Source organism: Marmota marmota, unplaced genomic scaffold (genome assembly GCF_001458135.2).
Source record: "Marmota marmota marmota unplaced genomic scaffold, marMar, whole genome shotgun sequence".
In the NCBI taxonomy this organism is placed as follows: Eukaryota; Metazoa; Chordata; class Mammalia; order Rodentia; family Sciuridae; genus Marmota; species Marmota marmota.
The window spans coordinates 24554949-24579566 of NW_025999853.1; the positions used below are offsets into that span (position 1 = coordinate 24554949).

Here is a 24618-nt window from a genome sequence, read left to right on the forward strand (position 1 = left end):
TCACTTACCGGCAGCAAAATTCCCTGGTTTGCTCGTAGGACAGCGCCCAGATCCTCTAAACAAATGGTAACCACGGCAACAGCCAATCCCAAGAAAGATGGAGCAGCTTTCCATTACAGGTGCCCCAAAAGGACAAATAACCTCGATCCTAAGTTGGAAGGAGCGCTGCACTTCAGTAGCAGGACGAGGAGTTTAATTTCTCTTTCCAGGTACATTTTAATGTTTAAATAATTTTGGGAAAATACTTAATGAAAAAAATGACAATTTTCTATAATTATTCAAGTAAAGGTAATCTGACTTTTCAGTTGTTTCTGAACTATCTATATTCATAATTATAACTAGTGAATGTTGATTTGCCTGTGTATAAATTGTTCATTCTACAGAATCTTAATCCTGAATAGTGATTTGTGGCACCTGGCCTTATGAAGGAGAAGTCAATAAATTGTTTGCTTTCCATGACAACAGATGTTTGTTGTTGATGATGATGTTTTGTTTTGTTTGTTTTGTTTGGGGTAGGGGTTAAAATCAATCAAAGCCCATCAAACACTTCTATTGGACAGGTGTGTTGAGGGAGAAATTTGAAAAGTTATTTTCCAGAATTCTTTTACTGTAAAGATATTTACAGAAACCCACTAGTTAATTATAAAATCTGAAGCTCTAAGGATATGCCATACATTTAATTTTATCTTAAAAATACATCATTTTCTTTTGTGGAGCAAATTAGAATAGTTTATAAAATTTGAAATTGTATTTTAATTAATTTCTGATTTTACTTTTTTAAAGTTTGTAAACAAGATATTAAATTCCAAGAGGAAGTGGCTAAACATACTTGTAAAGTATATCTGACATATAATACGTTGAAAGCAAACATTTCCTTGAGCCTCTGAAAGAAAATAAATTATACTTCCTGGTAACGATAAACTTTGAGTTCCACCAACATAACTCTAATAAAATAGAGGGAGACATTAGTAAACAATTTTATATTCAAAACACACATTAGTACCTCTTTGAAGAAGAATAATAATTTTAAAAATACCTGGCTTCGGATCTTATTAAATTTAAGGTATTTTCATTATCAAAATCAATGCCCAAGGGGCTGGGGTTGTGGCTCAGTGGTAGAGTGCTTAGTAGCATGCATGAGGCACTGGATTCAATCCTCAGTACCACATAAATGTAAAATAAAGATATTGAGTCCACCTAAAACTTAAAAAAAATCAATGCCCAAATTCCATTTTTTAATTTCTTAGTTTACTTTTATTGCTGATTTAAAGACTACTCAAAATTTTCATTCATAATACTTAGGCTGTCATATCATATTGAGGTTCACATGTAAAAATCTTGACATTGATTTTGTAATTATCAAATAATTCAGATTTTTTTCTAAAAATTACCAAATTCTCCAATAATCATTCTAAAGATTAATTTAAATAATTTGCTTTAGGAATCAACTGATTTTGAAAAAATGTTTAAGTTAACCTTGTCAAACAAATTGATAATATAGAAAGTTCTTCTGAAGATAAATTAATTCACTGTAAGGAATATTTATAATCTCATGTTTTTCTTATTTCTACTTTGGAAGAAAACTAAGTTCTATAACTTAGTCATAATTAAAATATTTCTAGTCAAAAAGAAACAAAACTGCAGTTACCTAAGAGTGACAGACTATAAGCAAATTTAACTTGAAAAACTGTCACTTTTCAACTGTGTAGTGTTTTGTAGAAGTACATTACCATCTTCCTAGAAATTATAGTCTTAAATTACCCAAGACCTATTACCCTGAGCAAAGTTTTTCTTTTTCTTTTTTCTTTTTTTGAATAAGTAATTTTATATTATTTCAGTTTTGAAACTCATTCCCAGATCTGGTTGATGTTCGGCCTGCAGGTCTAACACATATTTCCTTTAGATTTCACATGATAAAATTTATTGAGAGAATGAAAGCGTGAGGAAAACCTGTTTGTTCCTGTTATCTGATAAGAATGATCTTTTTTGAAAATGTTAACTGAATGGTGGACCCATCTTAGTTTAATAGCATTTTTCAACAGCTCTTTTTTCTTGATATTGCAATGATATGATTTAAATATCCCAGAATATCACTGTACTGCTTAAAATAGCTACAAAGTTAGTATTTCTCTTGATTTGTTTTCTTGAGACAGGGTGGTTACTTAGTAATAATACTTCTAACATGTATAACATAATATTGGATTCTTAAGTGTCCACTTCTCTTGTTCCACTGAAAGACAATCCCAGCTCTTCAGAGTGGGTCCTTCACTGGTCTTCTTTGTGCTCCCTCCTTGCAGCTGACATGACTTGCTACTTCACAGGAAATGGGAGTCCATCACTTTCCTATGTTATCCATCCCATTTTCCACCCTCATGTACAACTCCCTTCTCTAATCTTAGTTTGGCTATAGGATATGGTACAATAAGATTCATTTAATCATTCATTGGACAAAGTACTTTGCAAACAATCTCATTTAATTTTCACAACATCCCTGTGAGGTGATTACTATTTTAATCTGCTTTTGAAGATGATGAAACTGGGACTTGGAAAGGTTATCAAAGACAGTAGTTTATACTTTTGGGTTTGCATCTCATCTGTGCCACTTATTAACTGGACAGCCTTAGACAAGTTTATTTTCCTGTGTCTCTTTCATCATTGGCAAAACAAGGGATAATAGCATAATTATGCCTAGTTTGTAAAATTGTGATAAGAGAAATCAATAAAAATGACACATTGTAGGATATGAAATAATTTAGGTTCTACAGACTTGAATCCAGTTTCCATCTTTGATACTTTCTACCAGCCCAACACTGTCATTTCTACTTCCTACTAAACATCTCATATCCTGGTATTGTTTTACAACCCCATAGCAGTTTTCAGTTCAAACAATTTTATCTCTTATGAAATAGTTCATTGGCTTTGTAAATTATCCCCCTGTGTTGGGTTTCTTTTCTAATTTGGCTTCCCATTGGTGCCAGAATTATGGTTTTAGTTGCCTTCAAAAATAAGAAAAAGCAAACTTGCAAAACATGAATACTTTGTCACAGTGTTTACTTATTCTACTTCTCTAGCCTTATCTTTCATCCTTGCCACTCTGATCCATGCCCCTTATACCTCACTGTAAAACTGCGAAGCATAGTGTTTTGTATAATACTTCCTACCTCTACCCTGTTTTTGACTTACTAGAACTTTATTGATCATCTTTCAAAGATCATCTCTTATTGGTCTTCTCTATGAAACTTTTTTGTTCCCTTTATTCTCTCTCCCCTATGCCAACACATAATTCAGATTTGTTCACAGTTTTAATATTTAATTCCTTGAAGAGCTCTAACTTATTCACTTCTATGACCCCAACTCTGGGTACTTAGAAGGGGATAGAAACAATGATAAGCAAGTAGAGCCATTTAACAAGTGAAAAGGAACATTTATGAATACATAAGTTATCCTAAGTTGTCTATCCCACAGGTATTTATAATGTTAAAAAGTGTCTTTGCCAATGGAACTTTAATTAACTAGTGAGGGACTGAGCAAAAGAAATACCACAACCAAACTTTACTTGATTAAGTTTAGAACAAACGCTTTATAGCAAAAGCAAATGTAGATCTTCTGCATTACAAATATTTGAATAAGAACTGCATAGACTTGTGTATCTTTATTTCCATTGTTTCCAGTATGCAGAACTTACTTATGACCATCTCTTACCATCCTGTAAACATCACCATGGACTTTCTTGGCTCATTGCTTAGGTGCCCAGTTTGTTATGCTCTGACTCTTTGACCTGAACTGCTATTTTGTGATAGTCTTGAACATCCTCCTTACCAAGGTGGCTGACTGAGAGTACTGAGTTCTCATCCTTTTTTCACTTCTATATCATATTACAGCATTCTAGAAATTTCCTCCTTTATTGACTTCCATGAGATCATGCTTTATGTTTTTAGTTTGTGAAAGTATGATATTAAAAATTTCAAATTCTTAATTGTACTATTCTTTATCACCAATTCTGTGACCATTTCTAAATTCCTTATTTTGGCTCTGTGGTTGACTCCTGAGCCTACGTATCTTATCTACCCACATATTTGCATTTCATTTCCTGTACTTATAAGGTTATAACCAGGCAGATCTGCTCTATCACTTCAGACTCAACTGTTAAATATCAAGTTCATGAAGTTTCTTCTAAACTATTTATTTTCCTGTTTCCAATGATTATTATTACTCCTTTATTTCCCCTTCCTACAGGAATTCACTGATAATATTTGCTTATTTTCCACAGTGAAGCATACAAAAACTGAATTCAATTTCTCTTTTTATCCTCGATCTTTTATAATTGCCCTTTCCTAAATGGTGGTTTTGTTTTGTTTGTTTGGTTGGTTGGTTGGTTCGTTTGGTTTGGGTTTTTTCTGTCTTCATTCACTTTGATTCACTTTTTCCCTTTATCCCAGTGTTGGTCAGTTTTTCATTACTGTGGTCAGAATACCTGACCAGAACAACTTAGAAAAAGCAAAGTTTATTTCAGTTCACAGTTTGAGAGGATTCAATTTGTATTCACCGTGCTGGCTCCATTCCTTTGGGCCCAAGGTATCACGGAACATCATGGCAGGAGGGCAACAAAGAGAGAAAGAGAATGTGTGGAAGGAGGCACCAGGGATAAGATATAAACCACAAAAGCATACCTCCAGTGACCAACTTCTTCCAGCCATACCTTACCTGTCTATAATCACCATCTCATAGTCCCTTCAAATTATTAATTCAGCAAATGGATTAATCCACAAATGAGGTCCAAGCCCTAAGCACTGCCTAAAAGTCTTACCTCTGAACCCAACTACATGGGGGATCACACTTTCAAATCTTGAGCTTTTGTGGGGGCACATTCCAGATCCACATCATAACATGCAGGTTCATGGTTGTACCAGCAGCACTTTGTGCATAGTGATTTGACCAAGTCTGTGCAAAGGGAAAATGAGAAGGGTGGGCTTCAACTTTTTTCTCAGTTGCTTTTCTCAATGCTTCCTTAATTTATGCGCACTATTTTTCTTTCTGCTGATATAAAAGATGATACCCTAAAGCAAATTGGGGAACCACATCAATAGGTTGGTTCAGGTACCCAAAAATTTCTAAGACAAAAAAGAAAATTATTCATCCACCTTGGACTGAGAATAAACTTCAGTGTATTTCTATATTAGAGTGTTTTGGTAATGTATTTCTGCTTGACCCTACGTAACAGGCTGATTATTACCACATCAAAACTCAAGTCCATCCCTTTAACATTTCACAGCAGGGTTACTGCAAGGTTTTCTGGTTTACTAGTTGTCTTTTGCTTTCTCATTTGCAGATGGGCAAAGGCCAGGCAAGTTCTTGTTCATACTGGGGGAGAGGATCACAATTCTCCCACATACTGCAGTGAATAGAATTGAAGCCAGAAATAAAGATCTGCAGCATCCTGGGAGATGCAAAATAAAAATCAGGCAGTCTTTCCAAGTGTGTGTCCTGTCAAAACATGCCAGGCATTGAAGAAATCCAAGAATAAGACTTTAGATCAGAAATTGAAGAAACCAAATGACAGCAGCCAAGTTCAAAGCAGAGGTTGAAGACAAAGTCTGGTGGTACTTTTCGAGTTTTTAGGACGCATTTGGCTTCAGGACAAAGTAGGGAAGAAAGTAGGTAGAATCTAACATGGGCATTATTATTTTTCCACATTCCAGTACATCCTGCCACTTGCCATAGAGATTGGTTCCTTCCTAATCAGGTACAAATAGTTTAAAATTAGCGTATTAAATCTACTCCCATCATGTCAGCTTAGGTACTGCATATATTAAAACATTGTCAACTATAATATTTTTTTAATTATGGTGCTAGTGAGCATGGAAACAATGAAGGAAAAGAGAAAAGCCAGAAACATACCCAGATTTTAAAACCTCCATGTCTAATAAACAAATCATCAAAATTCAGTGGGGTGAGTGTTGCTTTTCCACAAAGAATTTAGGAAAGTTGACTATCTGAAAACTAATTATTTAATGTAAACAACCGTAAGTAATTCTTTAAAACAAACTCACTGCTGTTTTGATTTAACAAATATGTTGAGTACTACTATCCGTTAGACTTGGGCATTATAACTGCATCATGACCTGTTTTTCAACTTAAATATCTCTAATTCTAGATGGGAAAAGAGGTGAATGATAAAACAGAGAGAGAGACAAACTGGAGTTAAAGAAAGACCTCTAAGCTGAGATTTCCATGAAGAGTTTACATTATTCTGGAAAAAAGAGGGCCAAGCAGATGTGAGGGAAAGCTTAGACTAAGGTTAAGAAAAGCTTCTAGCAAGGGGAGCAAGGTGTATGAAGATTAAAAGCAAAATAAAATATCTGAAAGTTGCAAGAAGGTCAGTAAAGCACTGTTGACATTCTTCACAGCCTCTGCTCCAAAGCCATGCAGATACAGAAAGATGGGTACAGTCTCAAGGGACCTTCAGTACATGCTTATATTGGAACACAGGAATGTTATACTGAAAACTGGTTTAAGAAGAAAAATATGCAAAGGTCATAAGTATGCAGAATTATAAAGTTTTATTGTGTTGAATGTTCATAGTAAACTTGTGGTTATCTTTTCAGATTCACCAATTTCCAGAGAAAAGCAGAATGTTAAAGAAAAACAAAGAATTAATTTTTAAGTACTTTCTTAATCTCATTAATTCAGCTTTTTTGGTAAGAATTTTCATATTTTTAATGAAGGAAATATAATGCGTTCTTCTAGACAATTACTGAAAATATTGACTTCTTACAGATTCTTGGACTTTTATTCGTGGGATTTGGTGCCTGCCTTTTATTAGATAGAAATACTTTTTTAACAGCGTTGGGTATGTATATTTTTCTTTTTCTCTTAATGAAATAAACAAGGCTGAGAGAAAACTTTTCAGTTTAAGTAAGTCCCATTTGTTGATTTTTGTTATCAACTTTTGTGCTATGGGTGTCCTATTAAGGAATTTGGAGCCCGACCCTACAATATATAGATCGGAGCCAACTTTTTCTTCTATCAGACGCAGAGTCTCTGATTTGATATCTAGCTGCTTGATCCACTTTGAGTTAACTTTTGTGCATGGCGAGAGGAGGGGATTCAGTTTCATTTTGTTGCATATGGATTTCCAGTTTTCCCAGCACCATTTGTTGAAGATGCTATCCTCCCTCCATTGCATGCTTTTAGCTCCTTTATCAAATATAAGATAGTTGTAGCTTTGTGGATTAGTCTCTGTGTCCTCTATTCTGTACCATTGGTCCACCCTGCTGTTTTGGTACCAGTACCATGCTGTTTTTGTTACTATTGCTCTGTAATATAGATTTAAGTCTGGTATCGCTATACCGCCTGATTCGCACTTCCTGCTTAGAATTGCTTTTGCTATTCTGGGTCTTTTATTTTTCCATATGAATNGGGAGGAAGAGCAGGAAGAAAAGATTAACATTAAACAGATACATGAGGTGGGATGGAAAGGGAGAGAAAAGGGAAATTGCATGGTAATGGAGGGAGACCCTCATTGTTATACAAAATTACATATAAGAGGTTGTGAAGGGAATGGGAAAATAAACAAGGAGAGAAATGAATTACAGTGGATGGCATAGAGAGAGAAGATGGGAGGGGAGGGAGGGGGGATGGTAGAGGATAGGAAAGGTAGCAGAATACAACAGTTACTAATAGGGCATTATGTAAAAATGTGGATGTGTAACTGATGTGATTCTGCAATCTGTATTTGGGGTAAAATTGGGAGTTCATAACCAACTTGAATCTAATGTATGAAATATGATATGTCAAGAGCTTTATAATGTTTTGAACAACCAATAAAAAAAAAAGAAATAAACAAGGCATTTCACTTAAAACAATTATGATGATCTATTCAGCAGGTGGCAGTATTTCTCTAACATCCATTAAGTATGGCCCACCATTCCTTCTAAAGTTCTTGCCAGTTGACTTTAATAAGTGCCTTATTTAAAAAAAAAAAAAAAGGTTTAAGTCCAGTATCATAAAGGAGGGACAATTTGAGGAGGTGGGGGAACCAGGAGCTCTTACTAGACAAGGGAGAGGAGGGAAAGGAAAACTGAGTTTTCTGCCAACTCTAGAATTTACAGAACTGTAGACTTGAAAAATCAACATAGTCGAATAATTTCTTTTAAAATTTAATTATGAACTATTTTCACCATCACACAAATAAAATATAATATTCTCCAAATTTGAAATCATGGATGAAATAGATGAGCCTCTTTCTTTATGAAAAAAAAGTGAGATCTTTACATTGCCTTTATTTTTCCATTTTGTGATTTGTAGTGGTCACTGTAGACTGGAGTATAGGAATAAATAGGCCGTGGGTTATTTTAATATAAACATCTTCTGTTCAAGGGAAGAAATACACATTTCAAGTATTCAGTAGGCATTTATGGCTATTGGCCATCTTGTTGGACTGCACAGATAAAGAACATATCCACTCTCACAGTACCCTCTGTTGAACAGCACTATTCATCGAAGAATGAAAGGCCAAACATTCAGTGTAGAGTTGACTTATTTCTTAGTAGATATCAAATAAGAAAAAAATGTAGGGAAGGAAATGCTAAATAGAAAATTTTAATATATTATAAAGTCCTACAAAATGGAATAATCTAGCTAGCCTTAAACTCTATTAAATGCCTGATATCATTATTCTCTTATGTTTATATACTTTGCTTATGGACAAGGCTAGTGATGTCTGAATACATTAGCGCCTTTCCCAGAGTCATGGGGCTGTGAAGATCTTAACAACAAACTTCCATCCTTTCCATCCACACAATAATTATAATAATAGCTTCCACTTAATTAGGGTTCAGTGTGTGCCAAGCAATGGACTAAGGACCCACACAATACCTAATTTAATAATGTAGCAATTAAGGTGGAGCAAAAGATTTTTTTTTCTTTTTCTTCATTGTGGAGTTGACAGATAATTCTTGTTAATCTTGGTGTATTGGGTTGTGAAAAGCTCCAGAAAAGGTAAAAATAAGTAAGGAACTTGTTCTTTTAAGTTCTATTTTTAAAATTGTGTACTCAGATCAGTTAGTGAAATGTTGATTAAGGTTTTAGGATCTGGAATTAAATACATCCAAATTAAGACCCCAAATATTGAGTCTTCCTTTATTACATATCTGCCATTTTCACTTGATTTTCCTCTTTTTAAAACACCTTTGTGCTTACCTTCCCTTCATGGTAAGCCCATTCAACGTAAGGTCCCATTTATCTCCTGACACTGTAATAACTTCCAAGAGTCTTTTGCTCTTATCATTTCTCTCAGCTATCTTCCAAATATTACTAACATAATTCACTCAAATGCAAATTTGACCATGTAGCACCCCTCTTGAAAGCTCTTCTCTGGATCCTCATTGCCATTATTTATTCATGTGCCAAAAATTAAGCATCTTCTACATGTCAGACACTGCCCCATATGTGGAAGATACTATCATGAACAAAAAAGATCCAGTTCCTGTCCCCATTGAACTTCATTCAAGTGAGAAAAATTGCAAAACAGCACACAAAGTGCCCATAATTTCAGCAATGCTTCTACCACTCCAGCCTGGATATTTTCAATTATTATTTAAAGACTATGCTCAGGTATTACTTTTTCTGGTAATCTTAAACCAAACCCTTTAACCTCCTTTGCTCATTGGATGGTGTGTCCCTGGTGTCCAGTACAATGCTGGTGAGTGTTTAGTAACTGGTTCTTGAGTAGAGAATCTTGATTCATGGCATCTGTACATTCCCATAGTTTAAATACTCCCCCACCCCAATGTGAATTCAGTTGGCTTGTAAATTTCCTGAAAACTTAACAATTGACTTTTATGAGCCAGCACAAACTGTTCCAGGATACCCCTGCCTCCATTGTTCTTCCAGAAAAATGTAAAACATATGTAACTCATGTATTTGTCTTCTACAAAAAACAAATATTTGTTGTGCATTTACTGTTCTACAATCTGTGATGTACCACCACAATTCAACAGTTAGTCTGTTAGCCAGATAAATATACAGTCACTGACACTGAATATTCACAGTTTAGTTAAGGAAAGAACATATTATAAATGAATTCAGGGTATATACAAGAATAAGGGACAATCAACCTACAAATATGAGTACCAAAAATTATTTTAATGAATGTATGCATGAATGAGTAAGCACATGAATGTTTGAATATGCATTAGAAATGGAAGAGGTCAACCTAGAAACAATTGTCTTCTATCATAGAATAAAATGAAGATAAAGGTAACAAGATTTTTTGTGATTGAAGGAATTCTCTATTATTTCAGGAAAAGAAAAGAAGTTGTTGCTAAGAGTAAATAAGAGATGCTGGAATGAGATCAAATGAGAAAAAAATCCTAGTGATTTAGTATTAGGAAAACATTGAACTGCCTTTATTATTAAATAGAAAGTAAATAAAATATCACTTCATAATAAGTCATTTTGTGCTTTCCACAGATGAAAACAAACAATTCATTATATATATTTCTCAAATCTTGATTGGAATGGGATCTGCTGTTGTTCTTCTTTGTCTGTTGGGTTATTTGTCAATTCACATCAAAATTGTATGGCTCCTAATTCTGGTATGTATTTTACTTCAATAGCCCAATTTCATGTTGTATATATTGAGTATCCAAGTTACTCATATGAGCAATTGTGATTTATGTTGCTATAGTATTTCAGTAGAGCATGACCTTGGGGGTAATCTGAATGACATTCCATGCCCAAGAAACTTCCAGGTAGATTGTTTTTTTTCCCATGGTTCAGGTACCTCCATAGTTGCACTCTTAAATATTTAATTTTCAATATACAGTCAGCACTAACCCATTTCCTGGATGAAGTACAGTTAACCAAACTTAGGAATCTGAAGACTAAAATCATAATAAAGTATATAAGAGTCAATATAAGAGTCAATGAGCAAAGTAAAGAAGGAGTAGGAGGGGGAAGAGTAGTACCAATAAAAAGGAAAGGAGGTGCAGATGGAGGAGGGAGAGGAAGAGGAGGAGGGGAAACATGTCCTCTAGTCATTATATTTTTGCCTGTCAGTGTGCCATATGGAAAACTACCTTATAATTTAAATCCTACTTTATTATTTAACGAAGAGAAATTAACTGCTGAGAGGGACAGACTCAGGGCAGTTGTCTAGCCTCTTATCTCTCTCTCTCTCTCTTAGCACCTAACATGGAAAGATGAAGGATCATCAGTAGTGTACACCTGAACATGAGCCATTCACCACACATGTGGCAGGTGTGGATGACAGTTCACTTAGATGAAATAAACCTTTTAAACTTTTCTTTGAATCAAATTTGAATTTATAACCACTCTCCTATCAAGCAGATAAAGGATTCAGTTGCAGCCCTTCTTTCCATTTCCAGGAAGAATGCAGAGGTACCTTGCTTTTGTGTACCACTGAGGTCTGGTTGGTCACTCTGGACACTAGTTACCAGTCTGCACTGGTTACCACAAAAGCAAAAGTCTCATAGTGCCTTCAGATGTACTCCTTCTGCTGTTGGAATGGCCTGGGATGATAGCAACAGGGGACTATTCATCCAGCATATTTCAGTGCAGGCATACCAGTGAAACCCTTTTGTGAAGGATTAGCAAATAGACATTAAGTTCTTTCCCAGCGGGATCCCTCCCCTATGAGAGTCACACCTCCTCAATGACAGGCAATTAATGGAATCACACCTGACAGAAGGACCAGTTACTACTTATATTTAGTAATTGCAACTTAGAGTTTTTAAGACTTTTACCTTGGTCATGAACATTTTAGTCAAAGCTGGAAATTACAGTGTCATTTCCCTATAGTATCTTGCCAGGAAGATGCCAAGAAGCTGTGTGCCTATTGTTCTGGGAACCACAATTTCCAGGATCTGTTTCAGAATCTTCTTAATCTAAAAAGTGACTCCCTTCTCTTCTTATTCTCCTCCAAAGCCCAGTCTTCTTCTCAAATCTTATCTTCCTCTCTTTCCAGGATATTTAGCCTAATTTTCTGATTGACCTTCAGATTTGGAATAGGGAAACCAGGACAGAAATGACTTGAAAGAAAAATCTTGATTTCTTTTTTCCTTTCCACAAATTACCAGTTAAGCAAGAGAAACACACAGCCTGCTACTAGTATAATGTTGGGGGTTAGGGATGATAAATAAAGGAGGAAAGTAGAGCGAGAAAAACATAAATGCCCCATGTGATTTATGTATGAAGAGCATCCAAATGATAAAAGTTTCATAGATACCCTCATAAAGATGCATGTGAATATAAGATCTGAGAGGTTAAGCCCTAGAGCAAAGATACTACTGTCCCTTCCAGACACTCCATGGAAGGCTACTGCTACTTTTTATCATCATGACCCATGCTAATTCTTCTCTGAATAGACCAATATTTTTCTGATGAACACATTCCTTTGAACCATTTTAATGTGCACAGTCAACTGATAAATTGTATAGGCCTAAAGGCTATTCCACAACTTAAAGGGATTTTGTTTATACCTGCTCTAATTCAAGACACTAATATAATATAATCTAGTAATCTGCTCTAATCTAATCTAGTCATTTCTTAATTATTATGTACACTTTTTATTGCCTCTACCAATCTCTTTTTATCTTTAATGATTATCAAGTGAGATAGTATATGTAGAATTGTAAATTTAAACTTCTCAATACATGTCAAGAAATAGTTTTATCTCTGAAATTCTGTCTCAGAAAATAAAAAAAAAATATGTATGCCAAATAGAAAATAAGGACTTGGCTACCATTACTGACCCAATTATAGATTGTATGGGTGGGCTAGAGGAACTTGTCTTTAACTTTGACTAAGTAGTTGTAAATGACAAAAAAATGTAGGTGCATATGAGGTAGTACTGAGTTTTAGGAATCCAGATCCATATCCCTTCTTCCCATCCTCCTCCAGTCAACCTTGGCTACCATTACTGACCCAATTATAGTAATGTAGATTACACACACACACACACACACAGTACATTTAGACTTGTACTTAATTGGCTAGTTCAAAGTATCAAATGTTTAAACTATGTGAAATTAATAATATGAACAGTAAATAATTATTACTTATATTCTACCTTTTAAATATTTAGACTGCTGAATTGTAAATTATTATAAACTCTAGGTTATATGTACCAATACATTCAACTCTGGTGATAAAGACTGAAGTAGCTATAGGTTTTAAGAAAGAAAACAGCCTAATTCATGTGAAAATAATTTTATTGGAAGCTTTAATTTTTCAAAGAACTAGTTCAAGAACACATGCATAATTAAGTTTATTATTGAAGCTACTATTGGTGTACTTTTTACTTCATACATGGCAGAATAGTTTGCAAATTAGATTACAAATTTGGCAGAATGATCTGATAAGTGGAGTGCCATATATTTGAATTCCCCTTCGGAACAACTTTATTTCTGAATTAAGAGGATATAATCAACAACTCCATTAGACCAAGTAGCCTTTTTGGGTTCTCATGGAATATGATCACTTCTTTCTAGAATATTCTTATCCAGACATTAATTGATTTTTATTGAGATCTTATTTCAATAATTATGCCAATATATATGAAGGCAGTAAAATTTAGGGATACCTATGTATATTTTAGGCTGTATATTTCATATGCTGTGTATTTTTTCATTATTATAGCATCGAAAATATAATTAAAAACTAAACATCATCTCTGTTTTTCTTGTGTTTTAGTATGCAGTAGTGTTGTCATTGGCCTTTGGTGTCCAAGTTGTATTTTCAGCACTCATCTTCACAAAGAAAGAGGAGGTATAGAAAATGAACCCTTATCAATATTCTTTCATTTGAAATATAAAGAAAATTGGGTACCTTCCATTAGTGAGATCTTTGAGCCTAAATTAAAAGCCAAGAAAAGAAAACTTCTTTGGAGGCAAAATATTTAGTAGAAGGACTCAAATTCTATATAGGAAGGGGGAGGGGTCAGGTTGTATGGGTGGGCTAGAGGAACTCGTCTTTAACTTTGCCTAAGTAGTTGTAAATGACAAAAAAAATGCATATGAGGTAGTACTGAGTTTTAGGAATCCAGATCTATATCCCTTCTTCCCATCCCCCTCTAGTCAACCTTGGAGCTACCATTACTGACCCAATTATAGTAATGTAGATTATACACACACACACACACACACATACACACACAGAGTACATTTAGACTTGTACTTATTTGAAATGCAGTGATTTTTTTTAAACAAGATGAACTGAAAATTTATATATCTTGCATAGATAAGATCCTAAGTGATATAATTGAGTTAATTATAATGAGATTTGTATTTATCAAATTAAGTTTAAAATTCATAGAATAAATTATCCATAAAAACTTTCTGATAAGAAAATGTATTACTGCCCATAATTACTTTTAATAATTTAAGAAATTTTAGTGTTCCAGTGCAGCTCAGATGTGTTCTTGAAGCTTGCTAGATTATCCTGTAATCTGTATCCTGTAATAAAAAAAAGAGCAGTTATAAGGATCTGAGTATGATTACAGATCAACAACCTACTCACTTTGTAATTATTAACTAACAAGTTAATAAAGCAGGTACTCAAAAGTTCCCTTTCTTTCGCTTCCTTAATCTTGAAGGAGTCCCTAATTAATTCTTGTGGTTTTCAGGATCTCCCCAGGGTAACTGCCACAGCCCAACAAAACTGTTCCTGTTTCTGTATAACACTATTGTCTGTCATCTTGGTGTCACATTACCCAAAGCCTACAATTAATGGCCTGGCATTTATAGCTTAAATTTCTTATTTCTCATCCAAAAAGTAATGTATGTGTATACAGTGTATGTACATGTGTACCTATGTGCATGTGTTTATGGCGGGGGGTATGTATCAGCCATATAAGTTGGTGTTTAGAAAGTTGTTTTGGTGGCAAGACACCAGATTCCACCCAGCACAACAGCCTCAAATTTTGGAACCTGGTCATATAACCTCAACATAACATATAAGGATTCTGATTACATAAACATAATTTATCAGAATCATACTTACTTCAATATTATTCACATACTCACCTCTACATATAATAAAAAGAATAACTACTGATTACTATTATGCCAAAGACTATTATAAGTACTCCAGGGACATTATATTAAACTTCCTCCCAACAACAACTAGATATGCACTGTTACTCCCACTTTATAGAAGAGGACACTGAGAGGTTGAGATGAAAAATAATCATTAATGTATTTCATGACCAAATAATAGGACCTGGACTGGAGCACTTATTAACTAACCCCAGAGCTAGCAACATTGTTGATATCAACTTGACATTTGTATTGAAACAGGATTAAAGTCTTACGAACTTCTAAGTTTTTATGCTATTTATAGTACCAACTCAGCATTGAAGATGTAGTAGAACTTTATCAGATGCTTATTAAATTGAGTATGTATAAGGTATTTTATTTGCATAATAGTCACATCACTAATATATGAAATTATCATGTACTAACTAGTCATTCATATACATTATGAATCTTCCAAATAATATTTTAGAGGCTAAATTAATCAATATATCCCTTTCCCCTCATCTGCAGCAACATAAAATGGAAATAAAACTATTCTAAATAAAATCTTAACATGGGGAATAAAATAGAATTAAAATCCCCACTTTATATTATTATAATTTCTCTGCCTTAAAGCATAGGTATATAAGTAACTTAATAAAGTTTAACTTGTATACATTTTAAAATTATTGTAATATTACCACAAGTTATTTACTTTTCATTTTTCAAAGACAGTTAATACAATAAAAAAATCATTAGACTAGTACTGAAATGAACAATATTAAAAGTGTCAATTCCTTTTAAAAATGTTTCCTGCCTTTTGATATAATTGAAGGCCAAATTAGAAGTTGGCTATGAAAATCATAATTTTTAAAATGCTTATATATGTTACTGTTATCTAGATTAAAAAGAACGATTTTATCCTATTCAGATCTGATCATTTTTTGTGTTGGTATTATAGTGGAGAAAAAGTAAATATCTTTTCCTCACCCATTGCAAGTTCATGGCTGAGACCCCTGTAATAAAAGACAATCTAATAAGAGAAAAGCATAACAAATTTACTGAACCAATGCTTATGGGACATGAGAGTCTTCTGAAATAAAGAGCCAAAAACACAGGGAAAACTATATATTTTTTAACAGTCATGCAGAAGTGTGATTAGAGGACAAAAGGGTATTATCTAATGGTAATAACTGTGGGAAACTTAATAAGGCCTCTTTGTTCAGAGTCATCTTGGACTCTGGGTATACACCAGGACCCCCTTGGAATGAGAGTCTTATGACTTTCTCTCAGTCGAACTAGGTCAGAAAAATTTTTTGTGACCTGCTTGAGGAGAAGAAGTGGGAGAAGGTCAGAGAGTGACCTTTCTGCTTTTGCAGTTCTCTCGATTTCTTTAACTTAAAATATTGAGTATACCAGTGTGCCATACTTTGGAGTATTATGTTCTGAGCCCTTAAAGTATTGTAATGGAACATATTTAAAATAGAAAAATCATAATTCTTATAAACACATTTAGTAAGTACATCAATGATTTTATTTAACATCTCCATTAATAATGGAAGCAATAAAATATAAAAATCAACTCAAAGGAGATATGTTTATTGGCCACTACTTAACAGATGCAAAACAGGCTTGGAGAGGAGAAAATTTACTTGTATTTTCTCCCTCCAAAAATCTTTTTTGTTTACCTGACCAATAATAATTTGTACAACTATAGTTTTCTACAACTTACAGAGTTGTACAGATTAAATTATAAGCCATGAATGGACAGACAGCCATAAAATTAATGAACCCTAAAGTTTGCTTGGAGAAGCCTAGTTTCCATTGAAAAGACCTTCAGTGATCATTTTTAGGTCTTTTCTAAGTCTTCCACAATTATTCCTGAAAAAAAAATGTATAAGAAGAAATGTGGAACCCCTTGACATTCTGGAGATTAGCACATTCATTCCTCCTAATAATGAAGTAAGTTTAATATATTCTTCCTATAGATCATGAAGTGAAATATCAAATGCTTTGACAATAAAATTTCTAAAAGGAGTTTTATGGAAAAAAATCACTGAAAAAAAGGTCCTCTTATTTCTGACATTGAAGACTGTTTTGAGGGGAACCATTAGGAAAAGTTTATCTGTGAAATTTTTGCTTTTTAATGCGATTTTCAACAGGTTCAACAACTATGGCATGACAAAATGGATTTAGTCATTTCTGAGTATGGATCTAAAGATAAGCCTGAAGACATACCCAAGTGGACTATTCTGAATGCCTTACAGAAAACAGTAAGAGGAAATTAGTACAAAACTAATAGTTGGGTATCAAAGGTGATCACTGAAGTTGGGAGAGAGAATAGGTGGGAGCAAGGTGTGGGTAGAGGAGGAAGAGCTTGTTGAATTTCATCCAAGCAAGAGAGTAAAGTGGCATTATCCTCAGCATCTTGAGTTTATCCTTCTTTTGTAACTGTTTTGTTCTTCATTGATATTTAAAGTGCATTCAAACCTGTTTTCACCAGGAAAAGTGTATACATAGAGGATATGGAAAGTTTTCACTTGGGGATATAATGAGCAACTATAATGAACAAAACAGGATAGGGATGTGGCTCAGTGATTAAGCACCCCCTGGATTCAATCATTGGTACCAAAAAGAAAAGAAAAAGAAAACAAAAATAGCAAACATTTACATAGTGCCTTATCTTTTAATAAAAGCTTTGCATATATTATTTCATTTAATCCCCCCAACCCAATGAAGTAGGAAATATTATCCTGATTTTATACACGAAGGACAGAAAAAATTGGGAACTACCAGAATTACACAGCTAAGATGTGGCAGAGTCAAGATTAAAACCAAAGACTCTAGCACTGGTTTTTGTATTCTTTACTGTTACACTCTTTGCCTCACATAAAACAGTTATTACTTTTAGTACATTTAATATCAAGTGCATTTTAACTCAATTGAAATTAAAAATGCTTTTACTCATTTTTCTATGATGTATAAGATCTGCACCTGTGCTGATTTTTCAGGTTGCAGTAAAACTTATAAGTAGAAAATCCATTCTGTGTTAAGACATCACTGTTAATAAGGAGATTTCAGTTTGTAGTTCCTAGCGACAGATATAAGTGAGATATATATGTGTTTAGTTTGATTAATATTTAGTAACCCAACTTTGAAGCATTAATTTAAATCATGAAACTTTTCCTAACTTGTGCAAAGATTAGGAAACACATTTAGAAAACAATAAAATACTCAGCTTTTTTGTTATTTCCTGTGTGACAAATATTTAAGTGGATTCTTTCCAATCCATCCAATTCAACCAGGATTCCAGAATTGACACTGGAAATGAGACATTTCTTAGAAGTTTGAGCATTTCTATGACTATTTTTTATTATCCTATTTTTATTCTTTGTGGAAATTTTTCACACAGTATCAAATTGAAAGTCAATATCTCACATTAATCCTAAAAAAGTAAAAAATACTCTCTCTTTTTAAGTAGTCCAAACAAGTGTGACAGCAGATTTTGAATTAACATAGAGAGAAGTTCTACAGTTAGGAGCAAGATATGGCTCAAGTAATTTCCTGCAGTATAGTACATTGTGAAATGTCATTTGTGTATTTATCCAGAAAGTCTTCAATCTGGGACTCCTATAATATAAAACGGACATATAATGTTATCTACCCAATGCCTGCTTATATGTATCTTTAGCTCTGGCTGACAAGAACAGTAGCAACACCAAACAAATTAATCAACAAAAATATACTTATTTAAGAAAGAAAAAATAAATAAATAAACTTATTTAATTCATTACATTGCAGTGGGGAGATAGATTACCTTCAAAAACACTTTAATATGCATGGAAATCATATAATTAAATGCATTTTGAATACTTTATGCTAAAATTGATAGAGCCTTTTTCCTAGTTACAGTGTTGTGGTCAACACAATTACACAGATTGGATAAAGAATAAGAATAAAGAAACTTCAGACCAGGTTCCGTGTTCTTGCACAAATTCTACATTAAGAAAATGGTTTTGTGATGAGCCACTGAATGCAACTTACCTGGAGGTAAAAATAAGTCAAAGTTTGTCCAAGGGTGGAAAGTGTGTTTGTTGTTTGTTTTGGAAGTTCATTTAGAATTCTGAGCAAATTCTCATATAAATACCATGTTATTCGTGGTGGCTACATTCTTAAATCACATTATGAAACTGAACTTGTAATTAGGTTAATTGTAGTATTGTTTCAGGCATATAATAAATAAATAAACTGTAAGTGATTTAAGCACTCCTTTAACTTAGGATACTAGCAACCTTTCTCCTAAACAAGGCTGCAAAAGCCCTGCAGAAAGAGAAGGTACTTTTGTGAAAGTCCTGGTGGATAGAATTGGTAAGGGATCAACAATACCAGAATTAAAAACATATGGTAGTTAAAAGGAGAGAACCCCCTCTTGATCACAAAAATGATATAATCAGGACAGTGTTGCAGAAACAAAGTAAAAGCTCATCTGGAAGAACTGGTATTAATGACATGGAATATTGATAAACCTGGGATTCCCTTCCCAAGAACCACTAATATTTTGTATAGTTTATACATTGACTTTATACTTGTAACTTTAGTATGTATATTTTCAATTACATAATTGATTCATACATAAATCAAGAATTACATTTTTTAATAACTTCTATATTTGAGAAATAGTTATTTTCAGTGGTGGTATGTACCCTGATGAATTACAATACTAGTCTGCAGAAAGCCAAACCCCTTTCCAAAACTTAATAAATTTCTGATTTTGATTTTGTGTCAATATATTAGCAACTTTAAAGTCAGCAAGTGAAGTGTCCTGCTAACAAAGAAGCTCCCTAGACATTGGTAAATTATTAATCTCTATATGCCTTTTCTTCTGCTTAACAGAATTATTAAAGCCATTTCCATCTCCAAGTTAATCTAAGTAGTTTCTTTTCCTTAGGGTTGTGGAGGTAAAATCAGCACATGGTTTGATGCTAATGCTTTAACCTTCATTGGAATTAATTTTGGACTTTTGACTTCAGAGGTGAGCTTTTGTTTATATGTTTATGAATAAAAATATTAAATATAGACTATGCATAATAGACTGCAAAACAACTAGGTGGAAAAACAGGACAAAAATTAATAAAGTAGGAGCCAGGACCTTGTGACTCTTCATACCAAGAAGGATCCAACTGGAAGCAATACCTTAGTCACTAGGTAGATAGAACCTGTTTAATTAGTGATCATCCTGGATGAAGTTATTTCATTATTTTGAGATACACATCTGTCCATTTATTTTCTCTTTTCCTGTATAAAATATATTTATATGTATTTATATTGATATAAATATATGGAAATATATAAATATTAGAATATAATTTTATATAATATAAATATTTTAATATAATATAAAATTTAAATATATTATAAGTATCTATATTTTATTATTGGTAAGCAATATTGATAAAGGATATACAATATCTATATAATTCAAAATAAAATACATATATTTTAAAGATATATAATATAGATAGTGTACAGGAAGTAAGATAGAGAATAAATGGACAGGTGGATATGTCAAAATAATGAAATAACTTCATCCAGGATGATCACTTGTTAAACATATAAAATATATAGTAAGAGTACCTTGTAAGGAGTTCTTCAATTTGGCAAACTTCAGAAATCTAGGTAAATAATTGCCTTTACTAAGATTCACTGTTAAGGTATTCACACATTCATTCATTCAGTAAATTTGTAGGAAAGTAGAGACCTAATATATGTTGTTCTATACTAGATGTTGGAAATTCAATAAGAAGAAAAATAAAGATATTCGAAGGCCTGCAGGGTGCCAGTGCAGAATGGGAATTCAAAAATACCATTCTCCAGCCTCACTTAGGATTGAAAAGAGGAAATGCAAGCTATGAATTCAGATAAATTATGAGTGGATAGATTATTATAGTGAGGGTTACTATAGTGTTATTATAGTATTATTATGCTTATCATTGGAGCAACTTTGTAATGCATACTTTGCCATAGTAAAATACTGATTTTGAATCTGGTTTTATGTTTATCCACAAAACTACTGACCTAACATTACATCTCCTCAACTGGTAGCAGTTTTAATCAGAGAATGATAGTAAACCAAGAGTACCATTTAAAGAATGAGGGTTAATCTCATTCTTTTAAAATGTTTTTCTCTATTGTGTTCAGACTGGTGTGTTTAAGACAAGATTGAAGAAGGAGATGGTATCTGTGCTTTATTTTATCTTGTATTTTATCTTGTATTTATACCATTTTTCATGATGGCATACTAAAATGAAGGAGTTTTGTCAGACAAATGACATAGAAAGATGATGAACAAAAACTAGAGCAGCAGTTCATCGAGGTATCTATTCCAATGACATTGTATGTGATTAACTCTAATAGGTTTTCTATTAGTCCCTATACGTGAATTTGGTGAGAACTAGGCTACTCCAGAAGACTCATTCTGCAGAGTTTTTATTCACTGCCATGTGTAGCTTACTCTGAAATTTGCTCACCAGATTCAAGCCCTTTTCTCTTTAAAAGAGGTATTTTGGTAATTATGTAGTATCAACTTTATAAATTACTACTCTTATAGATTAAATTCTGATTTCATTGTTTCATTTTCTCCCAGGTTTTGCAAGTCTCATTCATTGTTGCTTTCCTCAGACACAAGAATAGAGTTTATGCAGAAACGTGACCTCTGGATTTTAATTTGACTAGAAGAAACCAGTTAATTTTCAAAATAATCATGTCATATTATTTTACTCTATTATTGTTTGGATACATATCCGTCAAAGGATTATAGACTATGTTAAAGACTTTGTTCACAATTGGTGGCTCTCTTGGGAGGAGATAGAACCTTTAAGAGGTGAAGCTACTAAGAGGTTTTCTGGTCACTGAAGGCATGTCCTTGAAGTAGATATTGGAATCCCAGCCTCTTCATATGGCATTCTTTCATGTCTCAGACACAAAATGAACTTTACTACACCACGTGGTCCCCACCAAAGGCTAAAAAGTAATGGGGCTAATTGGTTATGGACTAAAATCTTTGAAACCATGAGCTGAAATGGAATTTTTCTTATATTTTCTCAGGTATTTGTCATGGTAACAAAAAGCTATATTATATGTAATATGGAATTATTGAACATGTATAATAAAAATTAATGAAATTTTAAAATTTTCCACAAAATGATATTTTTGATCAATTTATCAGAAAAAATGGATAAATTTTTCTATTTAGCACTTTATCTTATGTAATGAAGTTTCACCATATAATTTGCATTTTTTTATGTAGAAAATATACCTGTATGGTGTTTGGAAAAAGTATTTTTAACACGTAAGCATTTGCAAATCTTAAGAAAAAAACAGATTTATACAAGAATGTAAAGAAAGATTGAAAATCCTCATTAAATCCTTATTCTGAATTAATCGTTTATTTTCCTTTTCAGATAATGCTTACAACTAGATTATAAACTTAACATTAGAGATAAGGTGGTAATAATATAATATTAAAATAACTGAATTTTAAAATTCAAACTAAAATTATTTTTAACTAATACATAGAAACATAAAAATTGTACATATTAATGCAAAGCTAATGATTGATAGCAATGGAAATAGTGAATTGTTAATTATAGCAAAAACAATATATTCTAAATGATCACTGAAATTTCATGTCTTTCGTTGCCTCCTCCTTTCTTCCCTTTCTTCCTAATTTTTTCAATGCATGTGTACATGGTTCTCTGAAGGATAAAAATAACCAGTTTGTCCTATTTTCCTAATAATATATGAGAAGAAAAATATGAGTTGCTTGAAAACCAAAAGTTCTTTACAGATATGACATATTACCATTGTTGTCTTTAAGGGTAAAAGGCTATCTTGACCTTGAAAAGATAGATTGACTGATGATCCAACTCCTATAGATGGCTCATTTTCATTTGCTAATTCAATTAAATCTTCTTTCATCCATCTATTCAAGATATTGCAGATTTTCAGATACTATAGCCTTCTAGAGATTAGCAGAAAATAAATAGAATAATCATTTGCTCTAGAGTAATCTCATTCAGATTTAAGGATGTTCAATGACATACTCTATTCTTTGGGGATTTTTTTTTAGGATTTCAAGCTCATTTCAAATTCCTACTTTCTTTAAATTATGCCACGCACACACACACACAAAAAAACTTTACCCCCCGTGTTATGTGTCATTGTATAGGCTCTCTTATTTTTCTTCTTTACTCCTTGTTTAAATGTTTGGAGTTCTCTATTAGATTGGAGAGAACAATGACATAATTCCAGTAAATCTATAAATAATTATCAAAAATGGTGGATTTTAATAAATTCTGGAAGAGCAGATAATAAAAGCTGGGAGAGCAGAAGCTATTCCTTGACAAATTTAATTATAGAATATAAGCTTTCAATAGTATTGAGAGTATTTGGAACAAAATAAAAGGAAATATTTTCACATAGGAGCATTTAAATGTATAAATAAATATGTAATAGTTGTTGAAATATATTAAAACATTGCTAATTGCATTCAAGTAAAGTAGACATCCCAAGTGTCTGAGAAGATTTAGGGAACAAATCATGCAAAATTTCTGAATTCCTTAATATTTATTACAATTGTGTATTTTATTTCAGGAAAAATTGCAAAAGATACTAGATAGCAGAATATGTCTATAAGAATCTCTACAGATTTTTTTAAGAAAGTGCAAATGTGTTTAATACATTTGCAAATGTATGTTTACATGAAACATTTAAATTATTGTATGTATTAAAATTAGGTAAAAAGATGTATGCAAAACAAAAATCAGTCATTTTATGATGAATTTTCTAGAATATACACACATTAACATATTGGTACATCAAAATTCATGGCTGATATTCCAGTATGTCATTTACAATTTATTCATTTATATTGTTTTATTTCACTTAGGAGGAAATGCTATTTTTTTTCTGTTTTGAAAGTTATAATTAATGTTGAAACCTTCAAGAACAAAACATATTATGACATTTAAACAACAGAATTAGACTTTGCATATTAGAGTAGACAGTTTTCATATTCTATTAAATATATCATTATTTATTGTGTCTAAATACTAGTAAGTGAAAAATGGCTAACATGGCATGGACCATGTATTAAACCAATCAGGACATATCGGAATTCTCCGTGTTAAAAAAAATACAAAATCTACAAAAGCTAGAATGATTCTACAAGAAAATTTGACATACATTATCAATAACCTCAAATGAAGTAAGAACAAATCAGTCACAAGATTGGGAAGATTATTTTCCAGTCTATTGAGTATAAGGACACAGAAATTTAGTGTTTACTTTTGTTTCTACTGATGTATGATTTTCAGCACAAAATTTTAAAATTCAATCTTCCTGACATTATTGGATAGCTACAACTGTGCATTTAATTAGCTATATTTACAATTCACAAGAAACAAATTATACTACATCTCATCATAACATATTATGCATATATACTATATATTTGTAAAGCCTTTTGTCTATGCATTTTCTTTTCTTTCTTCTTCTTTTTTTTTTTTTTTTTTTTTTCTTT

At 32.7% G+C, this 24618-nt stretch overlaps 2 protein-coding genes across 8 annotated transcripts in view; one reads left to right on the forward strand and one right to left on the reverse strand.

Annotated features, from left to right (window-relative positions):
* Nucleotides 1-115, reverse strand: part of LOC107139799 (ALX homeobox protein 1) — a 219733-nt gene extending 219618 nt beyond the window's left edge. For both annotated transcript variants that reach the window (XM_048804423.1, XM_048804414.1), the window contains exon 1: nt 9-115. The gene's annotated coding sequence lies outside the window, so the exon portion shown is untranslated. The remainder of the gene's footprint in view (nt 1-8) is intronic.
* Tspan19 (tetraspanin 19) lies at nt 76-23273 on the forward strand. 6 transcript variants are annotated; one of them, XM_048804466.1, is made up of 10 exons: nt 99-209; nt 5330-5654; nt 6606-6698; nt 6778-6850; nt 10474-10598; nt 13717-13791; nt 17201-17311; nt 18945-19088; nt 19987-20070; nt 21682-23271. In XM_048804466.1, the coding sequence occupies exons 3-10, from the start codon at nt 6633-6635 to the stop codon at nt 21745-21747; spliced, it is 744 nt and encodes a 247-aa protein (XP_048660423.1). In that variant the 5' UTR covers nt 99-209; nt 5330-5654; nt 6606-6632; the 3' UTR covers nt 21748-23271. The 6 variants fall into 6 exon arrangements, with proteins under 6 accessions (XP_048660431.1, XP_048660418.1, XP_048660435.1 ...); XM_048804474.1 differs by lacking the exon at nt 5330-5654 and having other exon boundaries at nt 76-209; XM_048804461.1 differs by having other exon boundaries at nt 98-209; nt 5330-6698; nt 18951-19088; nt 21682-23273.
* The last annotated feature ends 1345 nt before the right edge of the window (nt 23274-24618 follow it).

What these genes read in the sequence shown, in the direction of transcription:
- Tspan19 (XM_048804455.1), top strand. Translation starts at nt 6,573, where the DNA reads ATGTTCATAGTAAACTTGTGGTTATCTTTTCAGATTCACCAATTTCCA. An exon ending in TGAATGCAACTTACCTGGAG is followed by an intron (nt 19,089 to 19,986) that starts GTAAAAATAAGT and finishes TCTTTTCCTTAG; the next exon opens with GGTTGTGGAGGTAAAATCAG. An exon ending in TTGGACTTTTGACTTCAGAG is followed by an intron (nt 20,071 to 21,681) that starts GTGAGCTTTTGT and finishes ATTTTCTCCCAG; the next exon opens with GTTTTGCAAGTCTCATTCAT.